Source organism: Mesoplodon mirus (assembly GCF_964341445.2).
Source record: "Mesoplodon mirus genome assembly, chromosome: 4".
Taxonomy (NCBI): Eukaryota; Metazoa; Chordata; class Mammalia; order Artiodactyla; family Ziphiidae; genus Mesoplodon; species Mesoplodon mirus.
The window spans coordinates 8,908,744-8,928,400 of record NC_138979.1 but is presented as its reverse complement, the minus strand read 5'-3'; the positions used below and the strand labels follow the sequence as shown (position 1 = coordinate 8,928,400).

The 19,657-nt window shown below is 42.0% G+C and overlaps 1 protein-coding gene across 5 annotated transcripts in view; it reads left to right on the top strand.

Annotated features, from left to right (window-relative positions):
* Window positions 1-346: 346 nt before the first annotated feature.
* The window catches only part of MCM10 (minichromosome maintenance 10 replication initiation factor), a 39,925-nt gene continuing 20,614 nt past the window's right edge, over window positions 347-19,657 (top strand). For 4 of the 5 annotated variants that reach the window (XM_082617842.1, XM_082617841.1, XM_082617844.1 and 1 more), the window contains exons 1-9: window positions 347-438; window positions 2,304-2,390; window positions 8,045-8,386; window positions 9,408-9,512; window positions 9,654-9,794; window positions 11,455-11,626; window positions 13,648-13,813; window positions 15,528-15,695; window positions 16,927-17,043. In XM_082617842.1, the coding sequence (XP_082473968.1) occupies window positions 2,384-2,390; window positions 8,045-8,386; window positions 9,408-9,512; window positions 9,654-9,794; window positions 11,455-11,626; window positions 13,648-13,813; window positions 15,528-15,695; window positions 16,927-17,043 (1,218 nt within the window). In that variant the 5' untranslated portion in view covers window positions 347-438; window positions 2,304-2,383. The remainder of the gene's footprint in view (window positions 439-2,303; window positions 2,391-8,044; window positions 8,387-9,407; window positions 9,513-9,653; window positions 9,795-11,454; window positions 11,627-13,647; window positions 13,814-15,527; window positions 15,696-16,926; window positions 17,044-19,657) is intronic. The other variant, XM_082617845.1, reaches the window with a different exon arrangement.

Here is a 19,657-nt window from a genome sequence, read left to right as displayed (position 1 = left end):
TCAAGCGTAAGAGAAAACGAGGCTCAGAACTGGATGACACGGTCAGTGCCGGAAAGTGTCAGGAACTAAGTTCTGACCTATGAAAATACCGTACAGGGACAGTTCTACTTCCCGGCGCCTGTGGGGACGCTAGAACACTTACCGGAGGAAGCCATGGCTGCACCGACCGGAAGTTCCCTTGCCCCCAACAAAGAGGGCGCCGGTCACGTGAGCCAATCATATTGCCCTACGCAAGGGTCACCTTCTCCCCACCCCCCCCCGCGGGCGTTTCCGCCAAGACCTCTGAAGTAGCCAATCAGTGCAGCCTCGAGACGGCGTGCGTCTGACATCAGAGGCGGGGCGGGCGGAGTCGAGTTGGAATTTTGGCGGGTCCGACTGTAGAAAGGGAAGGGGTGCGGAGCCGGGTAAGGTGCGGGTCTGCGACTGTTGAGGGGCAGGGTAAGGGACTGCCCGCGCGCGTCTGTGGGAGAGTTTAGCGAGCTCCGAGGGCGGGAGGCGCGGAGTCCGGGGGCGTTCAGGTGGGCGAGACGGGAATTGGGCGAGCGCGGGGGCGACCTGGGCCGAGCGCGGGGCCGGGCGCGGGGGTAGGCGCTGAGTGCTGAGCGGCGGAGGTTCCGGGGCTGGGGGATTGCGGGCAGTTCCGAAATGCACCGAGAGGTGCCAGGTGTTCGGCCGTCCAGGCTGTTTAAGGGTCCAGTTTCTTCTTTTTAAAGGTAACCTTTTAAGGCGCTTGCTAAACGCGTGCCGTCTGTACTTTGTTTTATTCATTCGTTCATTTGCTCAAATTGATGATTTGCTAATAGTTACTGAATGCGTCATCCATCACTTCAGCCTTCGTGAAGTTTACACTTTAAAGTGGCTAACAGGTAACAGACAGGTATGCCATAGTGGAATGTGCAATAAAGTCGTGAAAAGGAGGAGGTGAGAGGGTTCCAGGGGCCTGGTCAGATAGGGTGGTCTGGAAAGGCTTAGAAAAATGGAGAGTTAAGCAGAGACTGAGGGATGAGAAGGAACTAGGGGAGAGCTTTCCAAAGAACCTGAGGCCCCAAAGCACTTGTGTGTTCAAGAAGTTGAAAGCAGGCTAGTCTGGCTGGAGCATTCTCCGTGGGGCGGGGGGGGCCGAGTGGTTTCGAAGAAACTGAGGAAGTGGAAGTAAGCGGGAGAGAGAGTAGCCATTGCCTCGCAGGAACTTTTGTAAATTTTGTTCTAAGGGCAATGGAAAAAACATTAAAGAAATTTTATCAAGGGAATGCTGCCATCTGACTTAACGTTCCTAAAAGTCTACTAAGGAAAGAAAAGATTACTGTAGCTTTTGTACAGAGGATAAATTACAGAGAGACAGGGAGACCAATACAGGAAGCTAACACGGTAGTCCAGGCAAAAGATTGATGGTGGCTTGGACCAGGCTTTTTGGCAGTGAAACTGGGGAGAAGTAAAAGATTTGAGCAATATACTGGAGATAGAACCCCTAGCACTTGTCGGATAGCCCTAGGTGTGAGGGTGAGGAAGGGTGAGTGGATTTGTTCGGGGGAAAACAGGGTTGGTTATACAAATAAACAAGAACAGTTTGCTCCTACCTAGCCCTCAGGAAGCTTACAGTCCCGCAGATTCCCCAGTAGACAACACAGTGCAGGACACATGATGGGTCCATAGAAATGTTTGTTGAATAAGTGAAAGGAAAGCACCATAATTAATATTTGACATCGGACTTACCAAGGTCATATATATTATAGAGCCCATGTAAGTTAAGCAGTAGCCTAGGAAAATTTATATTTTCTTCTTGCAGTTTTAAAAACCATTTTAAATGAAAAAAGGAAAGTGCACAGAGTTATATGACTTTATCCTAATTAGCTATGCCAACTATTCCTCTGAGCTTTGCTAACTAGTACTGAATCGAAATCTTGATGTGACTAAAGCTGCAACTAAGTAGAACCACACAATAGGCTCTTATGGACAATGTAGACCTCAGATGTGTTACAAGAAATAAAACAGATAATAGCCCTACTATTTAGACCAGCCTTCATAATACCTGTTCACAATTTGTCTCATCTGTGTAACCTAATATCAAACAAACTACTCTATACCTCAACCGAGTTTCTGTAACCATAGCTTGGAGACAAGAAAAGGGACTGCTTCCATACTAGGAGGCAGATGGTGTTGGTGGTGGGGTGAGAAATAGCCAGAGTCTGGATGAATTCTGAGCTTGAGCCCCTACAATTTGTAGACTTCTGGGTTTGCTGGATACGCGTGCGCTGTGAGAGAGAAGATTCAAGGGTGACTTTTCTTGTGTTCATTTCACGCAGCCAAGGTCCTGCATTCCTGCCATCTCCTGGGCACCTGATCCTCCCTCACAGTTCTCCATCTCCACTGTTCTCTTGGCAGCATGGATGGTAAGTCCTGGCCGTTTTCCCAGTTCCTCTTTGTTTCATGGAAAATCACTCTTGTGTTCATGGGCTTGTTGTTACTTATTCCACTTATAAAATAGTGAAAATAGCTGCCCTCCCCTCAAGCACTGTCTGAGTGTTTCAAAAGAAATCTCACTTCAGTCAGTGAATGTTATTTGTTTTAATCAGGTGAGATTTCTGTTCCTGACAGCACTGACTGTCTTTCATAATAACGGTAGTTGACATGTACTTACAATATGCCAAGCACTGCTCGAAGATCTTACGTATACAGTTGGCCTTCCATATCTGTGGATTCAACCAACTGCACATAGAAAATATTCGAGAAAAAAAATCCAGAAAGTTCCAAAAAACAAAACTTGAATTTGCTGAGAGCTGGCAAGTATTTACATAGCATTTTCATTGTATTAGGTATTATAAGTCACCTAGAGGTGATTTAAAGTGTACGGGAGGATGTGCATAGCTTATATGCAAATACTACGCTATTTTATGTAAGGGACTTGAGCATCTGTGGATTTTGGTATCCATGCGGGATCCTGGAACACATGCCCTGTCGATACCAGAGATGACTGTATTAACTGATTTTACCCTCACAGCAACTATCTTATAGACAGGAAGACAGATGTCTGGGTGACTTGTCACAAGTGAAACTGTCAGAGGCAGGGATTTGAACCCAGGCAGCCTCGCGTCCGAGTTCACATTTGATATTGAAATCTGTTGAAGTGGTTTTAGTCTAGCTCTGACTTCAATTCTTATAGTGCTTTTAAATTTTGTTCATCTTGTAGAGATGTGTGCAAAATATTTCCCTAGCAAAGTGATGTTGCTCTAATTAGCAGAGCTTAGCCTGAGAGCAGCACAAAAATGATGTGCTGGCTGTGAAGAGACCCTAACAAATAAAATGCATTATTTTTCTGGTTTTATAATTTTGTTTGTTATTTTTCAAAATTTTTATTGGAGTTGATGTACAGTGTTGTGTTAGTTTCAGGTGTACTCTGGCTGGTAATTTTAAAGCCCAAGTTTGTTATACTTTGCCTTTTAAAAAAATTAAAACCAAACGTTGAAATTCATCACACTGTGATAATATGTGAGATTGATTGTACAATTGGTATAATGATAGTTTCCTATTTCTTAAAATCACCAAGTTACCTACAGAGCCACTGATGTAATACAAAGTGTAACTTTTTGCTATGAGGTGGTCATGAGAAGAAGTGGTGAATGGGTCTATGTTCTCTCGGAAATCACTGTATCTAAAAAAAGTCTCATTTTGTTGGCATGGCTTCACAATTTGGTCCAGTATAGACGAAATCAAAAAGTTTCCTGGTGCTAGGTGCTGTTGAACAACATCCATGTTTACATGCTAGTAGAGAGAGCAAGATAATAAAAAAACAAGTAGGAAAATATCAGGTAGTTGGTAAGATGGGAGACGCCGGAATGAGTTTGGATGCTGAGAGGAATGCGCCAGGAGACAGGGAAGAACCGGTGATGTGGGAGAGAGCTGGTGATTGTCAACTGAAGTCCTGGAGAAGCTGAAAGTAGTGGGAACCAGTGTCTAAATGGAGGAATTGGCCAGAAATCGGACTTGACACTTCATCTGTCGTCGCTGGAGGAAAAGCAGAGAATACAGGTTCAGGTTTGGTAGTGAAAGATGATGAAGTCTGATTGCTTCTATGTTTTTTCCTATAAAATACGAAACAAGATCAATCAGCCAAGATTAAAGTGGGAGGAGAGGGCATCAGAGGTTTAAGGAGAGACGTGTGAAGGAGTTAGAGAATAGGAAAGCAAGTGTATCAGGGAAGTGTGAGGATTTTTAAGCAGTATTGACTGCCCGTTTGTTATTGGCGGGTGTATATTTAAAGTTAAACCAGTCATGGTGGTGGGTCTTTGTCCAGGAAAGTTCACCAGCTGGAATGCAGGCAGGAAGGTGGTGGCCTGTTGGATTTCATCAGGGTTAAGAACCATGAGGGCAAGAGAGACAAGCAGGGGAGTTAAGAAGCTTTAGAAGGCAGTGATTATAATGATAGAACATGGATCCAAAGTGAGGAGATGGGGGATGAGGGTGGTAAAAACACTGTAGGAGGGTCGATGGATTCGGACATCTTTTTTTTTTTTTTAATTGGAGTATAGTTGATTGATAATGTTGTTTAGTTTCAGGTGTACTGCAAAGTGAATCTGTTATACTTATACATATATCCACTCTTTTTATTTTTTTTTTCTTAAGATTCTTTTCCCATATAGGCCATTACAGAATATTGAGTAGAGTTCCCTGTACTATACAGCAAGTTCTTATTAGTTATCTATTTTATATATAGCAACATGTATATGTCAGTCCCAGTCTCCCAATTTATCCCTCCACCCACCCCCATTATCCCTGGCAACCATAAGTTTGTTTTCTCCATCCGTGACTCTACTTCTGTTTTGTAAATAAGTTCATTTGTACCCTTGTTTTTTAGATTCCACATATAAGCGATATCATATGATATTTGTCTTTCTGTGTCTGATTTACTTCACTCAGTATGACAATCTCTAGGTCCATCCATGTTGCTGCAAATGGCATTATTTTGTTCTTTTTTATTGCTGAGTAATATTCCATTGTATTGAATATACATGTACCACATCTTCTTTATCCATTCCTCTGTTAATGGACATTTAGGTTGTTTCCATGTACTGGCTGTTGTAAATAGTGCCGCAGTGATCATATATCTTTTTGAATTATGGTTTTCTCTGGGTGTATGGCCAGGAGTGGGATTGCTGGGTCGTATGGTAGTTCTATTTTTAGTTTTTTAAGGAAGCTCTGTACTGTTCTCCATAGTGACTGTATCAATTTACATTCCCACCAACAGTGCAAGAGGGTTCTCTTTTCTCCACACCCTCTCCAGCATTTATTGTTTCTAGATTTTTTGATGATGGCCATTCTGACCGGTGTGAGTTGATACCACATTGTAGTTTTGATTTGGACATCTTAATAAAGTGGAGGAGCTGACGAATGGGAGCACTAGAGTGAGTTGGCGGAAGGATAGGATGTGGGGATCAGAGTGGGATGCTTGAAATCAGGATCTCAGAGGTAGGTTGTACCTCTGCTCTGATGACACGGAATGACCTTGGGAGTAAGTGGCTAAGATGAGGGGAGGACAGGACCATTGAAGGTGAGGTCAGGAAACCGAGAGACGAAGGCATTGGCTTGGATCAGCCTTGTGCGGGTTGTAGTGACTGAGAATGGCGACAGCAGTGGAGGTGGAGGGGAGGAGGGAGGCATCCAAAGGGGAACCGGTCGGTGACAGCCACCAGCAGGGGATCTGGATGAAAACAATCTTCTGTCGTGAACTGTGGCCTGAAGAAAGTTAAGAGGGGGCCTCCCTGGGGGCGCAGTGGTTGAGAGTCCGCCTGCCGATGCAGGGGACGCGGGTTCGTGCCCCGGTCCGGGAAGATCCCACATGCGGCGGAGCGGCTGGGCCCGTGAGCCATGGCCGCTGAGCCTGCGCGTCCGGAGCCTGTGCTCCGCGACGGGAGAGGCCGCAACAGTGAGAGGCCCGCGTACCGCAAAAAAAGAAAGTTAAGAGGTTCCAGAGTGAACAGGGATAAGCAAAGAAGACGTCAGAGCCCTGGAGTTGATCGCCAGGTATCTATTGCATGCTTAGTGCATGCTGGACGCTGTTCCAGCATTTGCAGTGTGGATGATTAAAGAACTTCCACTCAGGAGGGTCACAGGGCAGCCAGATTTTTGTTGTAAGAGCCGCTGAAGATATAGGAAATGGGCTGGTAGTAGATTCTGTTGGGTCCAGAGAGCAGATCCCAGGAGTTTGGGAGCGAGGAGGGTGGAAGATGGGGTCAGTATAACATGGAGAAGACAGATGATTTGGGGTGGTGACCGAGGTAAACTGGGATGGAAGGCATCACAGGATCGGCCCTGGTTCTCTCATGAAAAGATGGGTTCAGGGCCCAGAGTGTGGAGCCACTAGGCAACCTTTTCACCTGTGGCTCCCCGAGGTGCGGGCCCAGGCCTCTTCCGGGGTGTGCTCTTTACAGCAGCTTGGAACGGGAGAGAGAGGAGGGCCTCTTGGCTCCGTTTGGGGGTGTGGTGATCTCAACGGGTGCCTAGGGAGTCTGATGGGCTCTTCTCTCTTTCCGCGCCCTGCAGTCTTGGAGTCTTTGTTGACTAAGCAATTCAGACTAATGTTATGCAACCTCTGACTTTAAGCTTTAGAGTCTTTCATCAGATTCTAGGCCTTGAGTTTGGCTGTTGGCTCATTTCCTTCGGGTAAGGGGGCATAGAGCAGTGGAAAAGATACCGGTTTACTGATCTAGAGATCTCCATCCCAACCCAGGTTCCTGTGCTGACCTGTTTCACCATGTGATCCGGAACAGACCCTTAACCTCTCTAGGTTTCAGCCCCTGTCTTTCCAGCGAGGGTGTGCATCACATATTCTTAATGTTTTCGCTTTAAATGCCTCTGATATTATAAAGGAATCATGCCCAAATAGGGGGGAAAATGAGCAAACCAAATAAACAGATAAATCAAGAAAGAAGAAATCCAACTGGCCGGTAAACACAAGCAGTTCTCTACCTCACCAGTAATCCTGGAAATGCCCATCAAAGCAGCAAGCTACCTTTAAAAATCATTCATCAGGTTAGCAGACCATCTTAGATGATGTACCAGACGTTGGTGAGGTGGTAAGGAGAAACTCTCAAAAATGTGCAGGAAGGTAGATACGTGCTTGCAGCCTAGTTTGCAGTGGGAGAAAATTAGAACTAGCCCGTTTATTGGAAAATGGCCTTTATTGGAAAATGGGTGAGTAAAACGTGATACAGTCTTACCGTGGAATACTATACAGCAGTGGAAAGAAATAAACGACAACTATATTTTGATTTGGATCAATCTTACATGCAATGTTGAATGAAACCAGGATAGGAGCAACACGTACAGTGTGAAATAATCTATATAAATATTTTTAAAGCAACCGAATACTATGTTAATGGATACTTATATATTTATGTTAAAAGTATGAAGAACTCTGGCCTCGAGTGATATAGCAAAGTTATGACAGTGATTGCAATGGGGCCTGGAGCCAGCCAGTGGTAAGGAGTTGGGACAAGATTTGACATGATAAACCTCTGAAACTTTTTTTCCCCCACCCATTTCATGTAAAAGCTAAAAGCAAACATGATAAAATGTTAATGATGGCTAATTCTGGGTGACGGGATATGAATACATTTAATATAATGCTTTGTAACTTTCTATAGTTTTTTAAAATTGCTCAAACGATTAAAAAGTGAGGGAATATATCCATCTAGAACCTAAATGTATACTTAGCGTGTTTTTCAGTTATTCCCTTGTGGGTTGAATTTCGTATGCAGGAAGTGTCTGATTAGCTGAAGTAGCACAGGTAAACAGATCTAGCCCAGTGGCTGGCCCACGGTGGTCAATAAGCAGATACTGGCTCCTGCTTTCTTACCCCAGTGCCCTCCAAGAAGCACTTGGGGAGAGGAAAGGTAGAAACAAGAACAATAATTATACCAGGCAAAATGGTGAATCTGCCGAGCCATTTTAACTGCCTTATGAATGTTGAATGTTTTAACTCTGCTTGTCAATGGCTGTTTTTCACAGGTAGGCTTTCTTTCTTTCCTTTTTCTTCTTTTTCCCATAGTGGAGGAGGATGATTTGTCTCTGCTGACCGCACTGCTGGAGGAGAATGAGTCCGCCTTGGACTGTAATTCAGAAGAGAGTCAGCCCTTGACCCAGGAAGATGGTGAACCTGATGCATTCGATGAGCTCTTTGATGCTGACGGTGATGGTGAATCTTACACAGAGGAGGCTGATGAGGGAGAAGTGGAAAAGGCTGAAGACCAAAAGGAGAATTTGGATGCTCTCTTTGGAGACATGGATGACTTAACAGATGAGGAAGAAGCTCCTACATCACAATCAGCGAACAACAGGGTCCTCCCTGCTCCTGCCCCCAGTCAAGGGAAAACTAATCAGGAATTGCAAGGTGCCCTACCACTTACTTTCTCTAATTCCTTTTACAGTAGCCCTGATGAAGACCGCCCATCTGACAGCTTTCCTCAAAATAGCTGCCGAGTCAGGGGTAGAGATAAATGACTTTGCCAAGAACATTGTACGAGTTAGTGGAGCGAGCATTTAAAGCCAGCATCTGAGAGTACAGAGGCCCCCTTATATCAGGGTCAGCCAGGTGTGACTGATCCTTCACAGAATGGCTCTAACATTTCTCACACTTATCACAGAAAAATAATACTTCAGGATTAGCAAAGGGAGCCAGGGACAAGACTACAAAGCAGCTACACATTCTACTTCAGCAGAAGACCATTTCTGAACACTCACATTGAGGACTGCCATTTTCTTATTCCTGGCATCTTTTTTTTTTTTTTTTTTTTTTGCGGTACGCAGACCTCTCACTGTTGTGGCCTCTCCCGTTGCGGAGCACAGGCTCTGGACGCGCAGGCTCAGCAGCCATGGCTCACGGCCCCAGCCACTCCGCGGCATGTGGGATCTTCCCGGACCAGGGCACGAACCCGTGTTCCCTGCATCGGCAGGTGGATTCTCAACCACTGTGCCACCAGGGAAGCCCCCTGGCATCTTTCTTATATATTTTTAAATTACAGTAAAATTCTCCTCTAATCAATGGGCTATTCTAATACAGGAGCCAGCATTTATTGTATTAATTATGGCACTTGATTTACGAAATATAATCATTTCTTGACTCTTAAGAACCTGTCACCCATGGACATGTATCTGTGATTATCTGTCAGTAGTACAAATTCATAACCAGCTTTGGTATTAGAGATTTGGTTACTGGAAATAATTATGTTTCTTTCTCTGAGGGGACCCCTTCGAAGTGCAAAAGTTAATTGTGAGTTTTCAGTATGTGATTCTATTGTGGGTCTCAAGGTTGTGGAGGTGATGGGTGGACATCAAAAATCATTTCAGCACTTTCATCATGTATAATGTTTCCTCTGGTCTGGTTCTTAAATCAATATATTTTTCTTCCCTAGATGAATTAAGGAAGTTGCAAGAGCAAATGAAGTCCTTACAAGAACAGCTGAAACTAGCTACAATTAAACAGCCTGCAAGTCCAGCCCATCTGCATAAAACCCCAGGTAATCAGACTAATTCTAAGGATAGTATGCATTTCTGTTATGAAGAAATTATAACATTACTTCTGCATCCAACTCCTGGTAAAACGGTTTTTGAGCCCCTTTCTAAATTTTCTTTACTAATTTCTTTTACTTTTAATCAAGTAGATAAGTCTCCACGTCCCCCTCTTAAGGAGAAGAAAGTTCAGAGAATTCAGGAGTCGTCGTGCTTTTCTGCGGAGCTTGACGTCCCTACTCTACCAAAACCCAAGCGGGTGGCTCGGACACCAAAGGTTTCACCTGCAGGTGTAGTACTTGAGGCCTCCCTGGTTTCTCACTGCTTGGGTTCTGTTTGCAATATATTTTGGCAATGTCATGTGTGTGTGTGTGTGTGTGTGTGTGTGTGTTTTGGTGTATCTTCCCTGCCCATTGAGAAAAGTAAGTTTCCTGGGAATGGAAACCATATGCTATACTTCCTAATCTTTCTCTACATCTCAAAGTGCTTAGAAAATCCTTAGGTAGAGAATAGGTATTTAACTAAATGCTTAGTGGATTCAATATTTTTTTAGCTCTTATAGTCCTGTAGTTGACTTGAATTATAGTCAAGTATAACCACTGGGTTGAGTTCTTATGCTAGCAATCTAGAGATTTAATCTTCAGGCTGTGAGACTGATCCCCTTATAAAATGATCAAGTTTTATTTGAAGCCAGGTTGTTTTAAACCAGAAGGTCCATTCTTTAGAAAAGGCTTCTTTGCCAGGAGTATAGAATGGTACTCAGCATCCTATTTCAGCACGTACATATATACACACAAAATAAAATGAAGAGGATTTATAAGCTCTATGTATTGGTTTTGTTGTACTGCCTTTTTGCCCAAAGTGATTATTCTTTGGAAGGTCTAAAACAAAATGGTCTGGAGATAACATAGTTTAGAGTAAGCAACACTTTATTGATCACACATGTTCAAAGAGGCCCTTTTCATTACAGTATATGATACGTACGGCTCAATAGGACTGAATAGCCATAGGCTCCTCGTGTTCGTATTTATTTGACAACAAATTATATACTCCATGTATCCACTTATTAATAGTGTTTATCCCCTTAAGACCTTTGGTATATTACTAAGGTGTTTTATCAGGCAATGTCCAAAGTTGGATTTTGAAGGGATGGGGCAAGGGCATGGTTTCTGGAGATTCTAAAGTTCTAGGGTTGTCCTGGCCCCTGGCTTGCGAGAAGTGATCCAAAGTCGCTTTGAAGGTAAACAACAATCTTACTTAAGAGAGAGAGAGATTTTATTAAGGCGAGTACCCAAGCTTTCTGACCCTCAGGAGCATTATCAAATGCTTCTAAAATATGAAAAGTAACCATGTCAGAATACCCTGGGCCCCCTGATTACCACCCCCCCCCCCCGCAAGTAAAATGAAATGGATTGAAATGAAATGAAACGAGATAAGAAAACAAAGGGGAGCTAACTTCGGATGTTTTTCAGGTAGCATTTGACCTGTGCACACATCTCCACTCGTGACTGATTTCTATGGGAGGTCTCGAACTCCCCTGTGGAGTCTTCTGCGGTGCTCTGTATATGGTGAACACTCAGTAAATGGCTTTGCCCAGAGGAACAGTGCTTTAGAGCAGTGCTGCTACAGCAGCCACTGGCTACACGTGGCTGAGTAGGTTAAATTAGGCATTCATTTCCTTAGATACACCAGTCAGTTTCAAGTGATCGATGTCCCCCTGTGGCTGGTGGCCGCCACACCGGACAGTGGTGCTATAAAACATTTGTACGCACAGCAAGCTCTTTGGACCACACTGCAGAGATCTGGGGGTAGTACAGAAATGATCCTGTGGGCTTCCTTTGTTCTCTCAAGATTTGGTTATTGCATATGTTGATTAAAAAAAGAAATAATTCCATTTAATGTTTAGTTATCCATGTGGTTTTCTTTTTAATTTTTATGTTCATTTTTTAGAGCCTCAAAGCTCATCTTTCAGGATGACAGGTGCACCCTCCCAACCACTCCGAGCAACTCCTGGGAACAAGCCTGGTGGGATGACGAGGGCTCAGAGTGCAGGGACCCCCAGGAGCTCTGGGGAAACAACTCAGACTGTCTCCGTGGAAGCCTTCTCCGGCCTGAGGCTCAGGTCAGTAACTGTAACGGGCCTCTCAGTCTGCTCATAGGCCCCTCTAGATGCCTCTTCCTCTTTCCTAGGGACCTGGCCTTCCAGAAATCGTGTGTTTGTACCGCAGATCCGCATAAGACCTATAGCTCTTGAACTTGACCATACTAGGCCATCAGCACTGGGTTTGACTCAGTATATTTACATATGAATAAGGAAAACTTTCTCTTGCTTGTGTAAAGAATAAAAGATATATGTTCATAAAAAAGATCAGTAAATAATAAGTACTGTATTTAATCAGAAACTGATGGAAACAGCGATAGAGACTATTTTTAAACACTTAAAGGTATATACAGTTTAACCAGGATAGTAGTATCTTCTTATAGTGGATGTTAAGAGAACTAGCTGTACTCTTTTTCTTCCTAATAACTTTTAAGGCCAATTTATATTCTGTGTATGTGTTCCATGGAGAAATTAAGATATTCAGTTAAAATAGGAATGAATCCCAGGATCAGTTCAGGGAAAAGCCTGGACTTTTAAATCTTCTGTGCTCTACATCACTACTGCCTTGCATCTCCATTATTACTGCCCTTGAAGCCCAGGGCAGAGCAGTAACCCTTACTCTGAAACCCGATTGCCTTTAGCACTGTCTATCTGAGTAGCCAGGTGCAAGCCCTCTAGAAGACCTGAGCCTTGTCAATCTCAAATAAAACTGCTAAGCTCTTAAATAGTTTACTATTAAGCAGGGGGAGAACAAGTGACTGCTAACATGCAGTAGAAGTTGATTGTAAAGACTCCGTACTCTCCAAAATTGGGCGAAAAGTCAGTATCTTAATTACATTTGAGACAGAGTCGGAGGGACAGAATTCAGTAGAAGCTCATTGAGGGGACTCAGCGTTCTTTCTCAAGGTAAACGTGGCCCTCCTGAGATGATACTGCCTTTCCCAGTTGAAACTCCCTACAGATAACGAAAGATGTTGCTGATGTGAGCGTGCTGAACGTTTGAACTGAATGGAAGTAGATGAAGTTGAAACGCTCAGCCAAAGCTTCTGAGGGGCCTACAAATTGAGTGGATTGCAGAATTGTTTGAGTCTCTATAATTGTTCTACCTGAACCACAGAACCTAAAAATACTCCGAAGGATCACTGCCTGATAGTAACCTATTAACTTACAGAAATCAGGCAAAGAAAGGATTTCTTCACCTACGTCAGTGTTCCCGTCCTGAATATTCTTCATTGTTCAGAGGTAGCTCTTGGACTTTCTATTCCAGAAGACTTCTGAAAGAGTCAGAAAGCATGTTTTTTCCTGTTTTCTCTTGTCCTTGAATATGTAATATGATCAAACATGGAACCGATGTTAATATTCTACTAGAGAAAAACAATTTGCAAATTCATGAGTTTTTAGCCACTCATTAGGAGAAAGAATATATTAATTGAAGCTAGGTTCAAAGCTTTTATTTATTATGTGAAAAGGTTGGCTTAAAGAAAACTAATTAGAAATAGTAGAACTTCTGAAATTCTTACAGAATTGATGGAATTGAAATATCTTATTTACTTAAGCAATTCATGATTTTGTATTAAAGTCAAGAGATTATTTTTAAAAGGATATTATAACTTTATATTAGAATTCATAAGAACTTAAAGAATTTGTGATCTTTATTTTCTACAGAGGTCCCAGTTCTAGATCCAAGGAAAAGCAAACCTAGCTTTTCAAATTCTCTCTCTCTCTCTCTCTTTTTTTTTTTTTTTTTTTTTGCTGCACTGTGCGCCATGTGCGATCTTAGTTCCCTGACCAGAGATCAAACCTGTACCCCCTGCAGTGGAAGCACAGAGTCTTAACCACTGGACCGCCAGGGAAATCCCCAAATTATCTCATTTTTATCTGCTGTAAAAATATGTGCCTTGTCCATTACTACATGACTACCTCCCTGAAAACAGGTGCTTTAGAGATTTCTGCCAATTACATCTCTGCTAACCAATTTGCTACAGTGCCAGATAATCTCTTCTTAGAATGATAATCTACCAGTCGCTGGTTTCTTGACCCAGGAAGCCTCGAGTATCCTCCACAGAAATGAACAAGAAAATGACTGGCCGAAGACTGATCAGACTATCTCAGCTCAAGGAAAAGATGGCAAGGGAGAAGTTGGAAGAAATAGACTGGGTGACATTTGGGGTTATATTGAAGAAAATCACTCCACAGAGTTCTAACAGCGTAAGCCATTTTATTGATTTCTCAGCTGTTTCATCACAGATTGACAGTGGGAACTCATGTTCTTGATTTGTTACCCAGAGCCTATCAATCAGTATTTCATTTTGAAGTCATTGCTAGTAAGTTCCCAAGTTGCCACACCATCGTTGGGTTGGTACCCGAGGGGGAGATGTGTAAGGAGGGCCCTACTTAAAGAACATCTGGTTGTACAGGCTTCTTGGGCTTTTTACTGTCCATGTCATTCTTTCTTATTTCACTTGTCATTGTTGATGCATGTAGATGCCCCTATGACACTGCAATCCCTTTTGTGCAAGGGAAGCAGGTCCTCAAAGAGGCTGAGTTCACAGATCCTTTGGAAAGCTTTACTAGGTGTAAGACGTCAATTGCAAAAGTCCTGAAATTGCTGACTTGTGCAAGTACAGTATGGTATATTTAATTTGATTGATATTACAAAAGATCTAGCAAGTTTTAAAATAACAGTTGACTGAGGCATAACAGGAAAATTATTTTATGGCCTGACAAGTCAGAAAATCTGGATGCTAAGCCTCGTTCTACATTTAGCAGGAGTTGTGGCCTTAGGGTGGCCCTGAATCTTTCTTTGAGGACCTCCATTTCCTTATGTGTAAAATGAAGGAACTGGCTTTTGATTCAAAGGCTCTCTCTAAAATACTGCAAATAATCTTGCTCAAAACTAATTCATTCTCCAATTTAGATCTTGGCCAACCTTAGATTTTTTTATGAGCTCTGACATGAGGGCTTGAGTTTCAGATTCTGAATCCTGCTCTAGCCCTGTTCTATCTCGCTAAATGTGAACAAGTCTGGTTTTCATTTGGTTAAGTTCCTAATTGCATCACTACTGGCTATAATGACATGGAAATAATAGGGGTGAATTTTATCTGAACTCCTCTGTACAAATCCTTGGGAGAATAATTAGAATACTTGAGTCTAGGCGATAGATCACCGTAACCTGTAACCATACCCACTCTGGGCTGCCTCTGAAATAGCTTGATTCGATGTTGTGTGAATTATTTTGTTTAAAAAAAAAAATCTGTAAACATGGAAGATGTTCATATTATAAGTGGGCAGCATTTTGAGTTGCACTTCTTGATGTGTCATAGTATTTCCAAAATTTTACAGTTAAATACAACTAGTTTTCTTCTTCAAATGATGCTTTTTTCTTCTAAGCTAAGGAAAGATTTAGAAACATTAAGCTGAAACCTCATTAATATTAATAACATAATCAGTGATAAATAATATTTACTAAATTTAAATCAGTAAGTTCTTTTTTTTATTGAAGTATAGTTGATTTACAATGTTGTATTAGTTTTTGGTGTACAGCAAAGTGATCCAGTTATACATATATATATTCTTTTTCATATTCTTTTCCATTATGGTTTATTACAGGATATTGGATATAGTTCCCTGTGCTATACCGTAGTAGTTCTTGTTGTTTAAATATTTTATATATCATAGTTTGTATCTGCTAGTAACAAGTTTGCTATTGGCTTGCCTTTCTTCACCTTCATTTCTAAAATGAGAAGAGTCATACCAAAACCTAGAGAAAGGATTAATTTATAATTCACAGACATTCTGATGATTACATATTCAGGGTGGGTTATACTTAGATATTTTTCCACAGAACACTCGAACAGTAAATGGAGACATTGTAACCCATTGTTCAAAATTTATTAAAAATAAGAATAAATGTTTGCTCCAGGGGAAAACATTTAGCATCTGGCGACTGAATGATCTTCGTGACCTGACGCGGTACGTGTCACTGTTCCTGTTTGGAGAGGTTCACAAAGAACTCTGGAAGACTGAGCAGGGTACCGTCGTAGGGCTGCTCAACGCGAACCCCATGAAGCCCAAGGATGGTTCAGAGGAGGTAAGACTCTGTTTCCATGTTTTGGGGTTTTTTTTTTTTTGGTCTTTATAAATTAGCTGAGTTCTATCAAAAACATTTATATTGGTCTACCTCCAGGTAATAAGTCAAGCTTTTATATTCTTTTGTCTCCATTAAACTGGTTTTTTGTTTATTCATCTACCCCTCACCCACCAATATTCTGAATTTCAGACTACTCTAGAGTATTTCATAACAGCTTCTCTCATTATGTCTTTTCAAGTTCGTTCCAAGGTTCCTGTAATTCTTTCAACTCTTGGGCTCAGGTTCCCTTAGATCTCCCATGAATTTCCATGATGGCATCGAGAAGCCAGGGGTTTATAGTTGAGGGAACTGTGTTCCATTTGTTAGTACAGTCATAGCTGCAGCTTGTGAATTTTCATTTTTAAAGTGAATTTTCATCTTCTCGAGCATCATTAGAGTTTGGGTACTACCTACTGATTCTCTAGTATATTGCAAACTTAGATACAGTATGAATAGCAACAGTTTCTCCACTCAAGCCAGCGAGAAGCTACTGCTTCTGTTGTAGACAGATTATTGTATCACAGGAGTGAGAGACTAAGTTATTTCATTCCTTGCTTTCACAGAGAGGGGCAGCAAGTCTTCATTTATTGGTTAAGAAGGTGTTTGGCTACAAATAACAGAAAAACTTCGCTACAGTTTCTTCTTCATAGTAAACCCCGGGGTTTGTTTTTCTTACATAATAAAAAAATCCAGACATAGGCAGTCTGGTGATGCCAGGGCTGGTGTCCATGAGTCTCTCAGCCTTTTCCTCTTAGTCACAAGATGGCCATGAAGCTCTAGCCATCATATTTCCATTCAAGGCAGGAAGTGAGCCAGGCTCCTTGCTCTGCTTTTAAAGGAAAGCAGAAGCTTTCCCAGCTACCTTCCCTGCTGACTCCTGCTGAGTGGAGTCACATGACCATCACTAGCTACAAAGAATGCTGGGAAAACTGGGAACTGGATCCATCATTTAAGGCTGAGCGTTTGGATTCTGATAGCAAAGACACAGGAGAAAATAGTGGGTGGAGACCTAAATGTGTCTTCTAGACCTCCCATTTCTACAGCTGCCTTATGGAGCACTGGCTTCAAATTCCAGTGCACTGATAAAAAGGATAAAAAGCCTTCTTGCGCCAACTGTTGTTATATCCATTCTTGCTGTTGAAAGGCCATACCTTTGTCTGCTTTTAACTCCAACTCCCCCTTTTTTCTACAGGTGTGCTTATCTATTGACCATCCTCAAAAGATCTTAATTATGGGGGAAGCTCTTGACCTGGGAACCTGTAAAGCAAAGAAGAAGAACGGAGAACCGTGTACACAGACTGTGAATTTGGTAGGTTTCAGCTTTGTTGGGATGGTTTTTGCTAAAGACAGAAACTAATAGGAATAAATTATAGGTACTTTACCTGTAATGACCTGTTTGGAACTGAGTTTCCTACATAACAGGAAGCATCAAAGTGAGAAAATTGAATGTGTGGTTAATAATGGCCAGTTTACAAAGCTGAGGGTAGGGGAAAGATTTAACCTCTTAGGAAAGTGATCTTTTATTGCTAGCTGACTAGGAGGTATAAGAAAGATAGAATTTTAATTTGCTCTCAGTTCTTTCTAGTGCTGGAGATTAAACGCTAATGATGAAATACACTGAAACCTTATTTTAGTCAATACTTAACTCTATTATACCTTTTCTTAGAGCTTTCTTTTAAAAAAATAAATAAAAGCTTTATTGAGATAGAATTCACATGCCAGACAATTCACAATTCTGAAGTGCACAATTTAGTAACTTTTAATATATTCAGAGAGTTGTGCAACCATCACCACTGTGTAATTTCAGAACATTTTCAGTAGCCTTCCAAAAAACCCATATCCATTAGCAGTCATTCCCCATTCTTCTCTCTCGCCAAGTCCTGGCAACCACTAATCTACTTTCTGTCGCTATAGATTTGCCTATTCTGGACAATTCATACAATGGAATTGTATAAAATGTGCCTTTTGTGTCTGGCTTCTTTCACTTAGCATAATGCTTTTAAGATTCATCTGTGCTATATCCATGCTACAAAGCCATTTATTAGCACTTCATTCCTTTTTATGGTTGAATAATATTTCATTGATGACCACACTCTTTTTATCCATTCATTGGTTGATGGACATTTGGGTTGTTTTGCATTTGACTGCTACGGGCAATGCTGCTGTAAACATTCATGTACAGGTTTTTGTGTGGATGTCCGTTTTCAGTTCCCTCGGGTATATATATGCCTAGGATGGAATTGCTGGGTCTTATGGTAACTCTATGTTTAGGCTTTTGAGGAACCACCAAACTGGTTTCCAAAGTGACTTTTACATTCTCCCCAGCAGTATGTAAGTGTTCTAGTTTCTCCACATCCCGGCCAACACTTGTTATTGTCTGTCTTTGATTACAGCCATCCCAGTGGATACTATCCATCTAAGTGGTACTTCTTAGAGCTCTTTGAAAGGATTAAATGACAGATTTTGGTTTCATCTCTTTTTATTTCCCTCATTCTTGTCTAACAGATGAACTAGTGAACAGGACGTAGGAAGGAGGGAGATAGTTAGGAAAAGAGGTCTCGGGGGAGTACTTGACAAATCACTTAAACTGCCACTGCCACCATCTCTGAGGTTCACCCAATAGGATAATACTTCAGAGTTTCTCTTTGTTCCTTTCACTGAAAGGGTAGCATTCGTCCAAGAGTCAACCAGAGAAATAAAACCTCACTAGAAACTGATTTTGTTTTATTTTTTAACTTTTATTGAGGTAAAATTCACATTATAATTGACGATTTAAAAATGTACACGTCAGTAATATTTAGTGTTTTCGCTTTGTTGTGCAACCACCAGCTTCTTCTAACTTCCAAACCTTTTCATCACCCCATAAAAACACCCCCTACCTATTAAGTAATAACTTCCCTGGTGACGTGTAATCTGCTTTCTGTCTCTGGATATATGCCATAAAAGGAATCATACAACATGGGACCTTGGTGTCTGACTTCTGTCGCTTAGCATAACCTTTTCTTTTTTTTTTTTAATAAATTTATTTATTTATTTTATTTTTGGCTGCATTGGGTCTTTGTTGCTGCCCGCAGGCTTTCTCTAGTTGCAGCAAGCAGGGGCTACTCTTCGTTGCGGTGGCTTCTCTTGTTGCGGAGCACCAGCTCTAGACGCGTGGCTTCAGTAGTTGCAGCACGCGGGCTTAGTATTTGTGGCTCTCAGGCTCTAGAGTGCAGGCTCAGTAGTTGTAGCGCACGGGCTTAGTTGCTCTGTGACATGTGGGATCTTCCCGGACCAGGGCTCGAATCCATGTCTCCTGCACTGGCAGACAGATTCTTAACCATTGTGCCACCAGGGAAGTCGCTAGCAAAACCTTTTCAAGGTTCATCCTAGAAGCTGATTTTACTTCCATTGTAGAAAGAGGGCAAAGGCAGTGATTGATGCCACTTTTTCTTTCACCCAGGTAGTGTGTTCAGAGGAGTTTAGGGGAAGAACTTCTCCCCACAACCCCGCTTTTTGTTTTTAATTTTTATTGGCGTAGAGTTGATTTACAGTGTTGTGTTGGTTTCAGGTGTACAGCAAAGTGAATCAGTTATACATATATCAATACATATATCCACTCTTTTTTAGACTCTTTTCCTATATAGGCCATTACAGAGTACTGAGTAGAGTTCCCTGTGCTGTACAGTAGGTCCTCATAGTTATCTATTTTATATGTAGTAGTGTGTATATGTCAATCCCAATCTCCCAATTTATCCCCGCCCCCGCATCCTTACCTAGGAAAAGAACTTCTAAGTTGCTGCTTAGCTGTGCGTTGAGAATGGTCTCGGAGGTCAGCAGGGAGGCTTCTGCCTGCAGAACAGCTCTCTGTGAGACTGGGAGAAAGGAGCTGTGTCTCTTAACGTTGTCCCCAGCCTGTCTCCCTAACGCTGATGCAGCTGCTC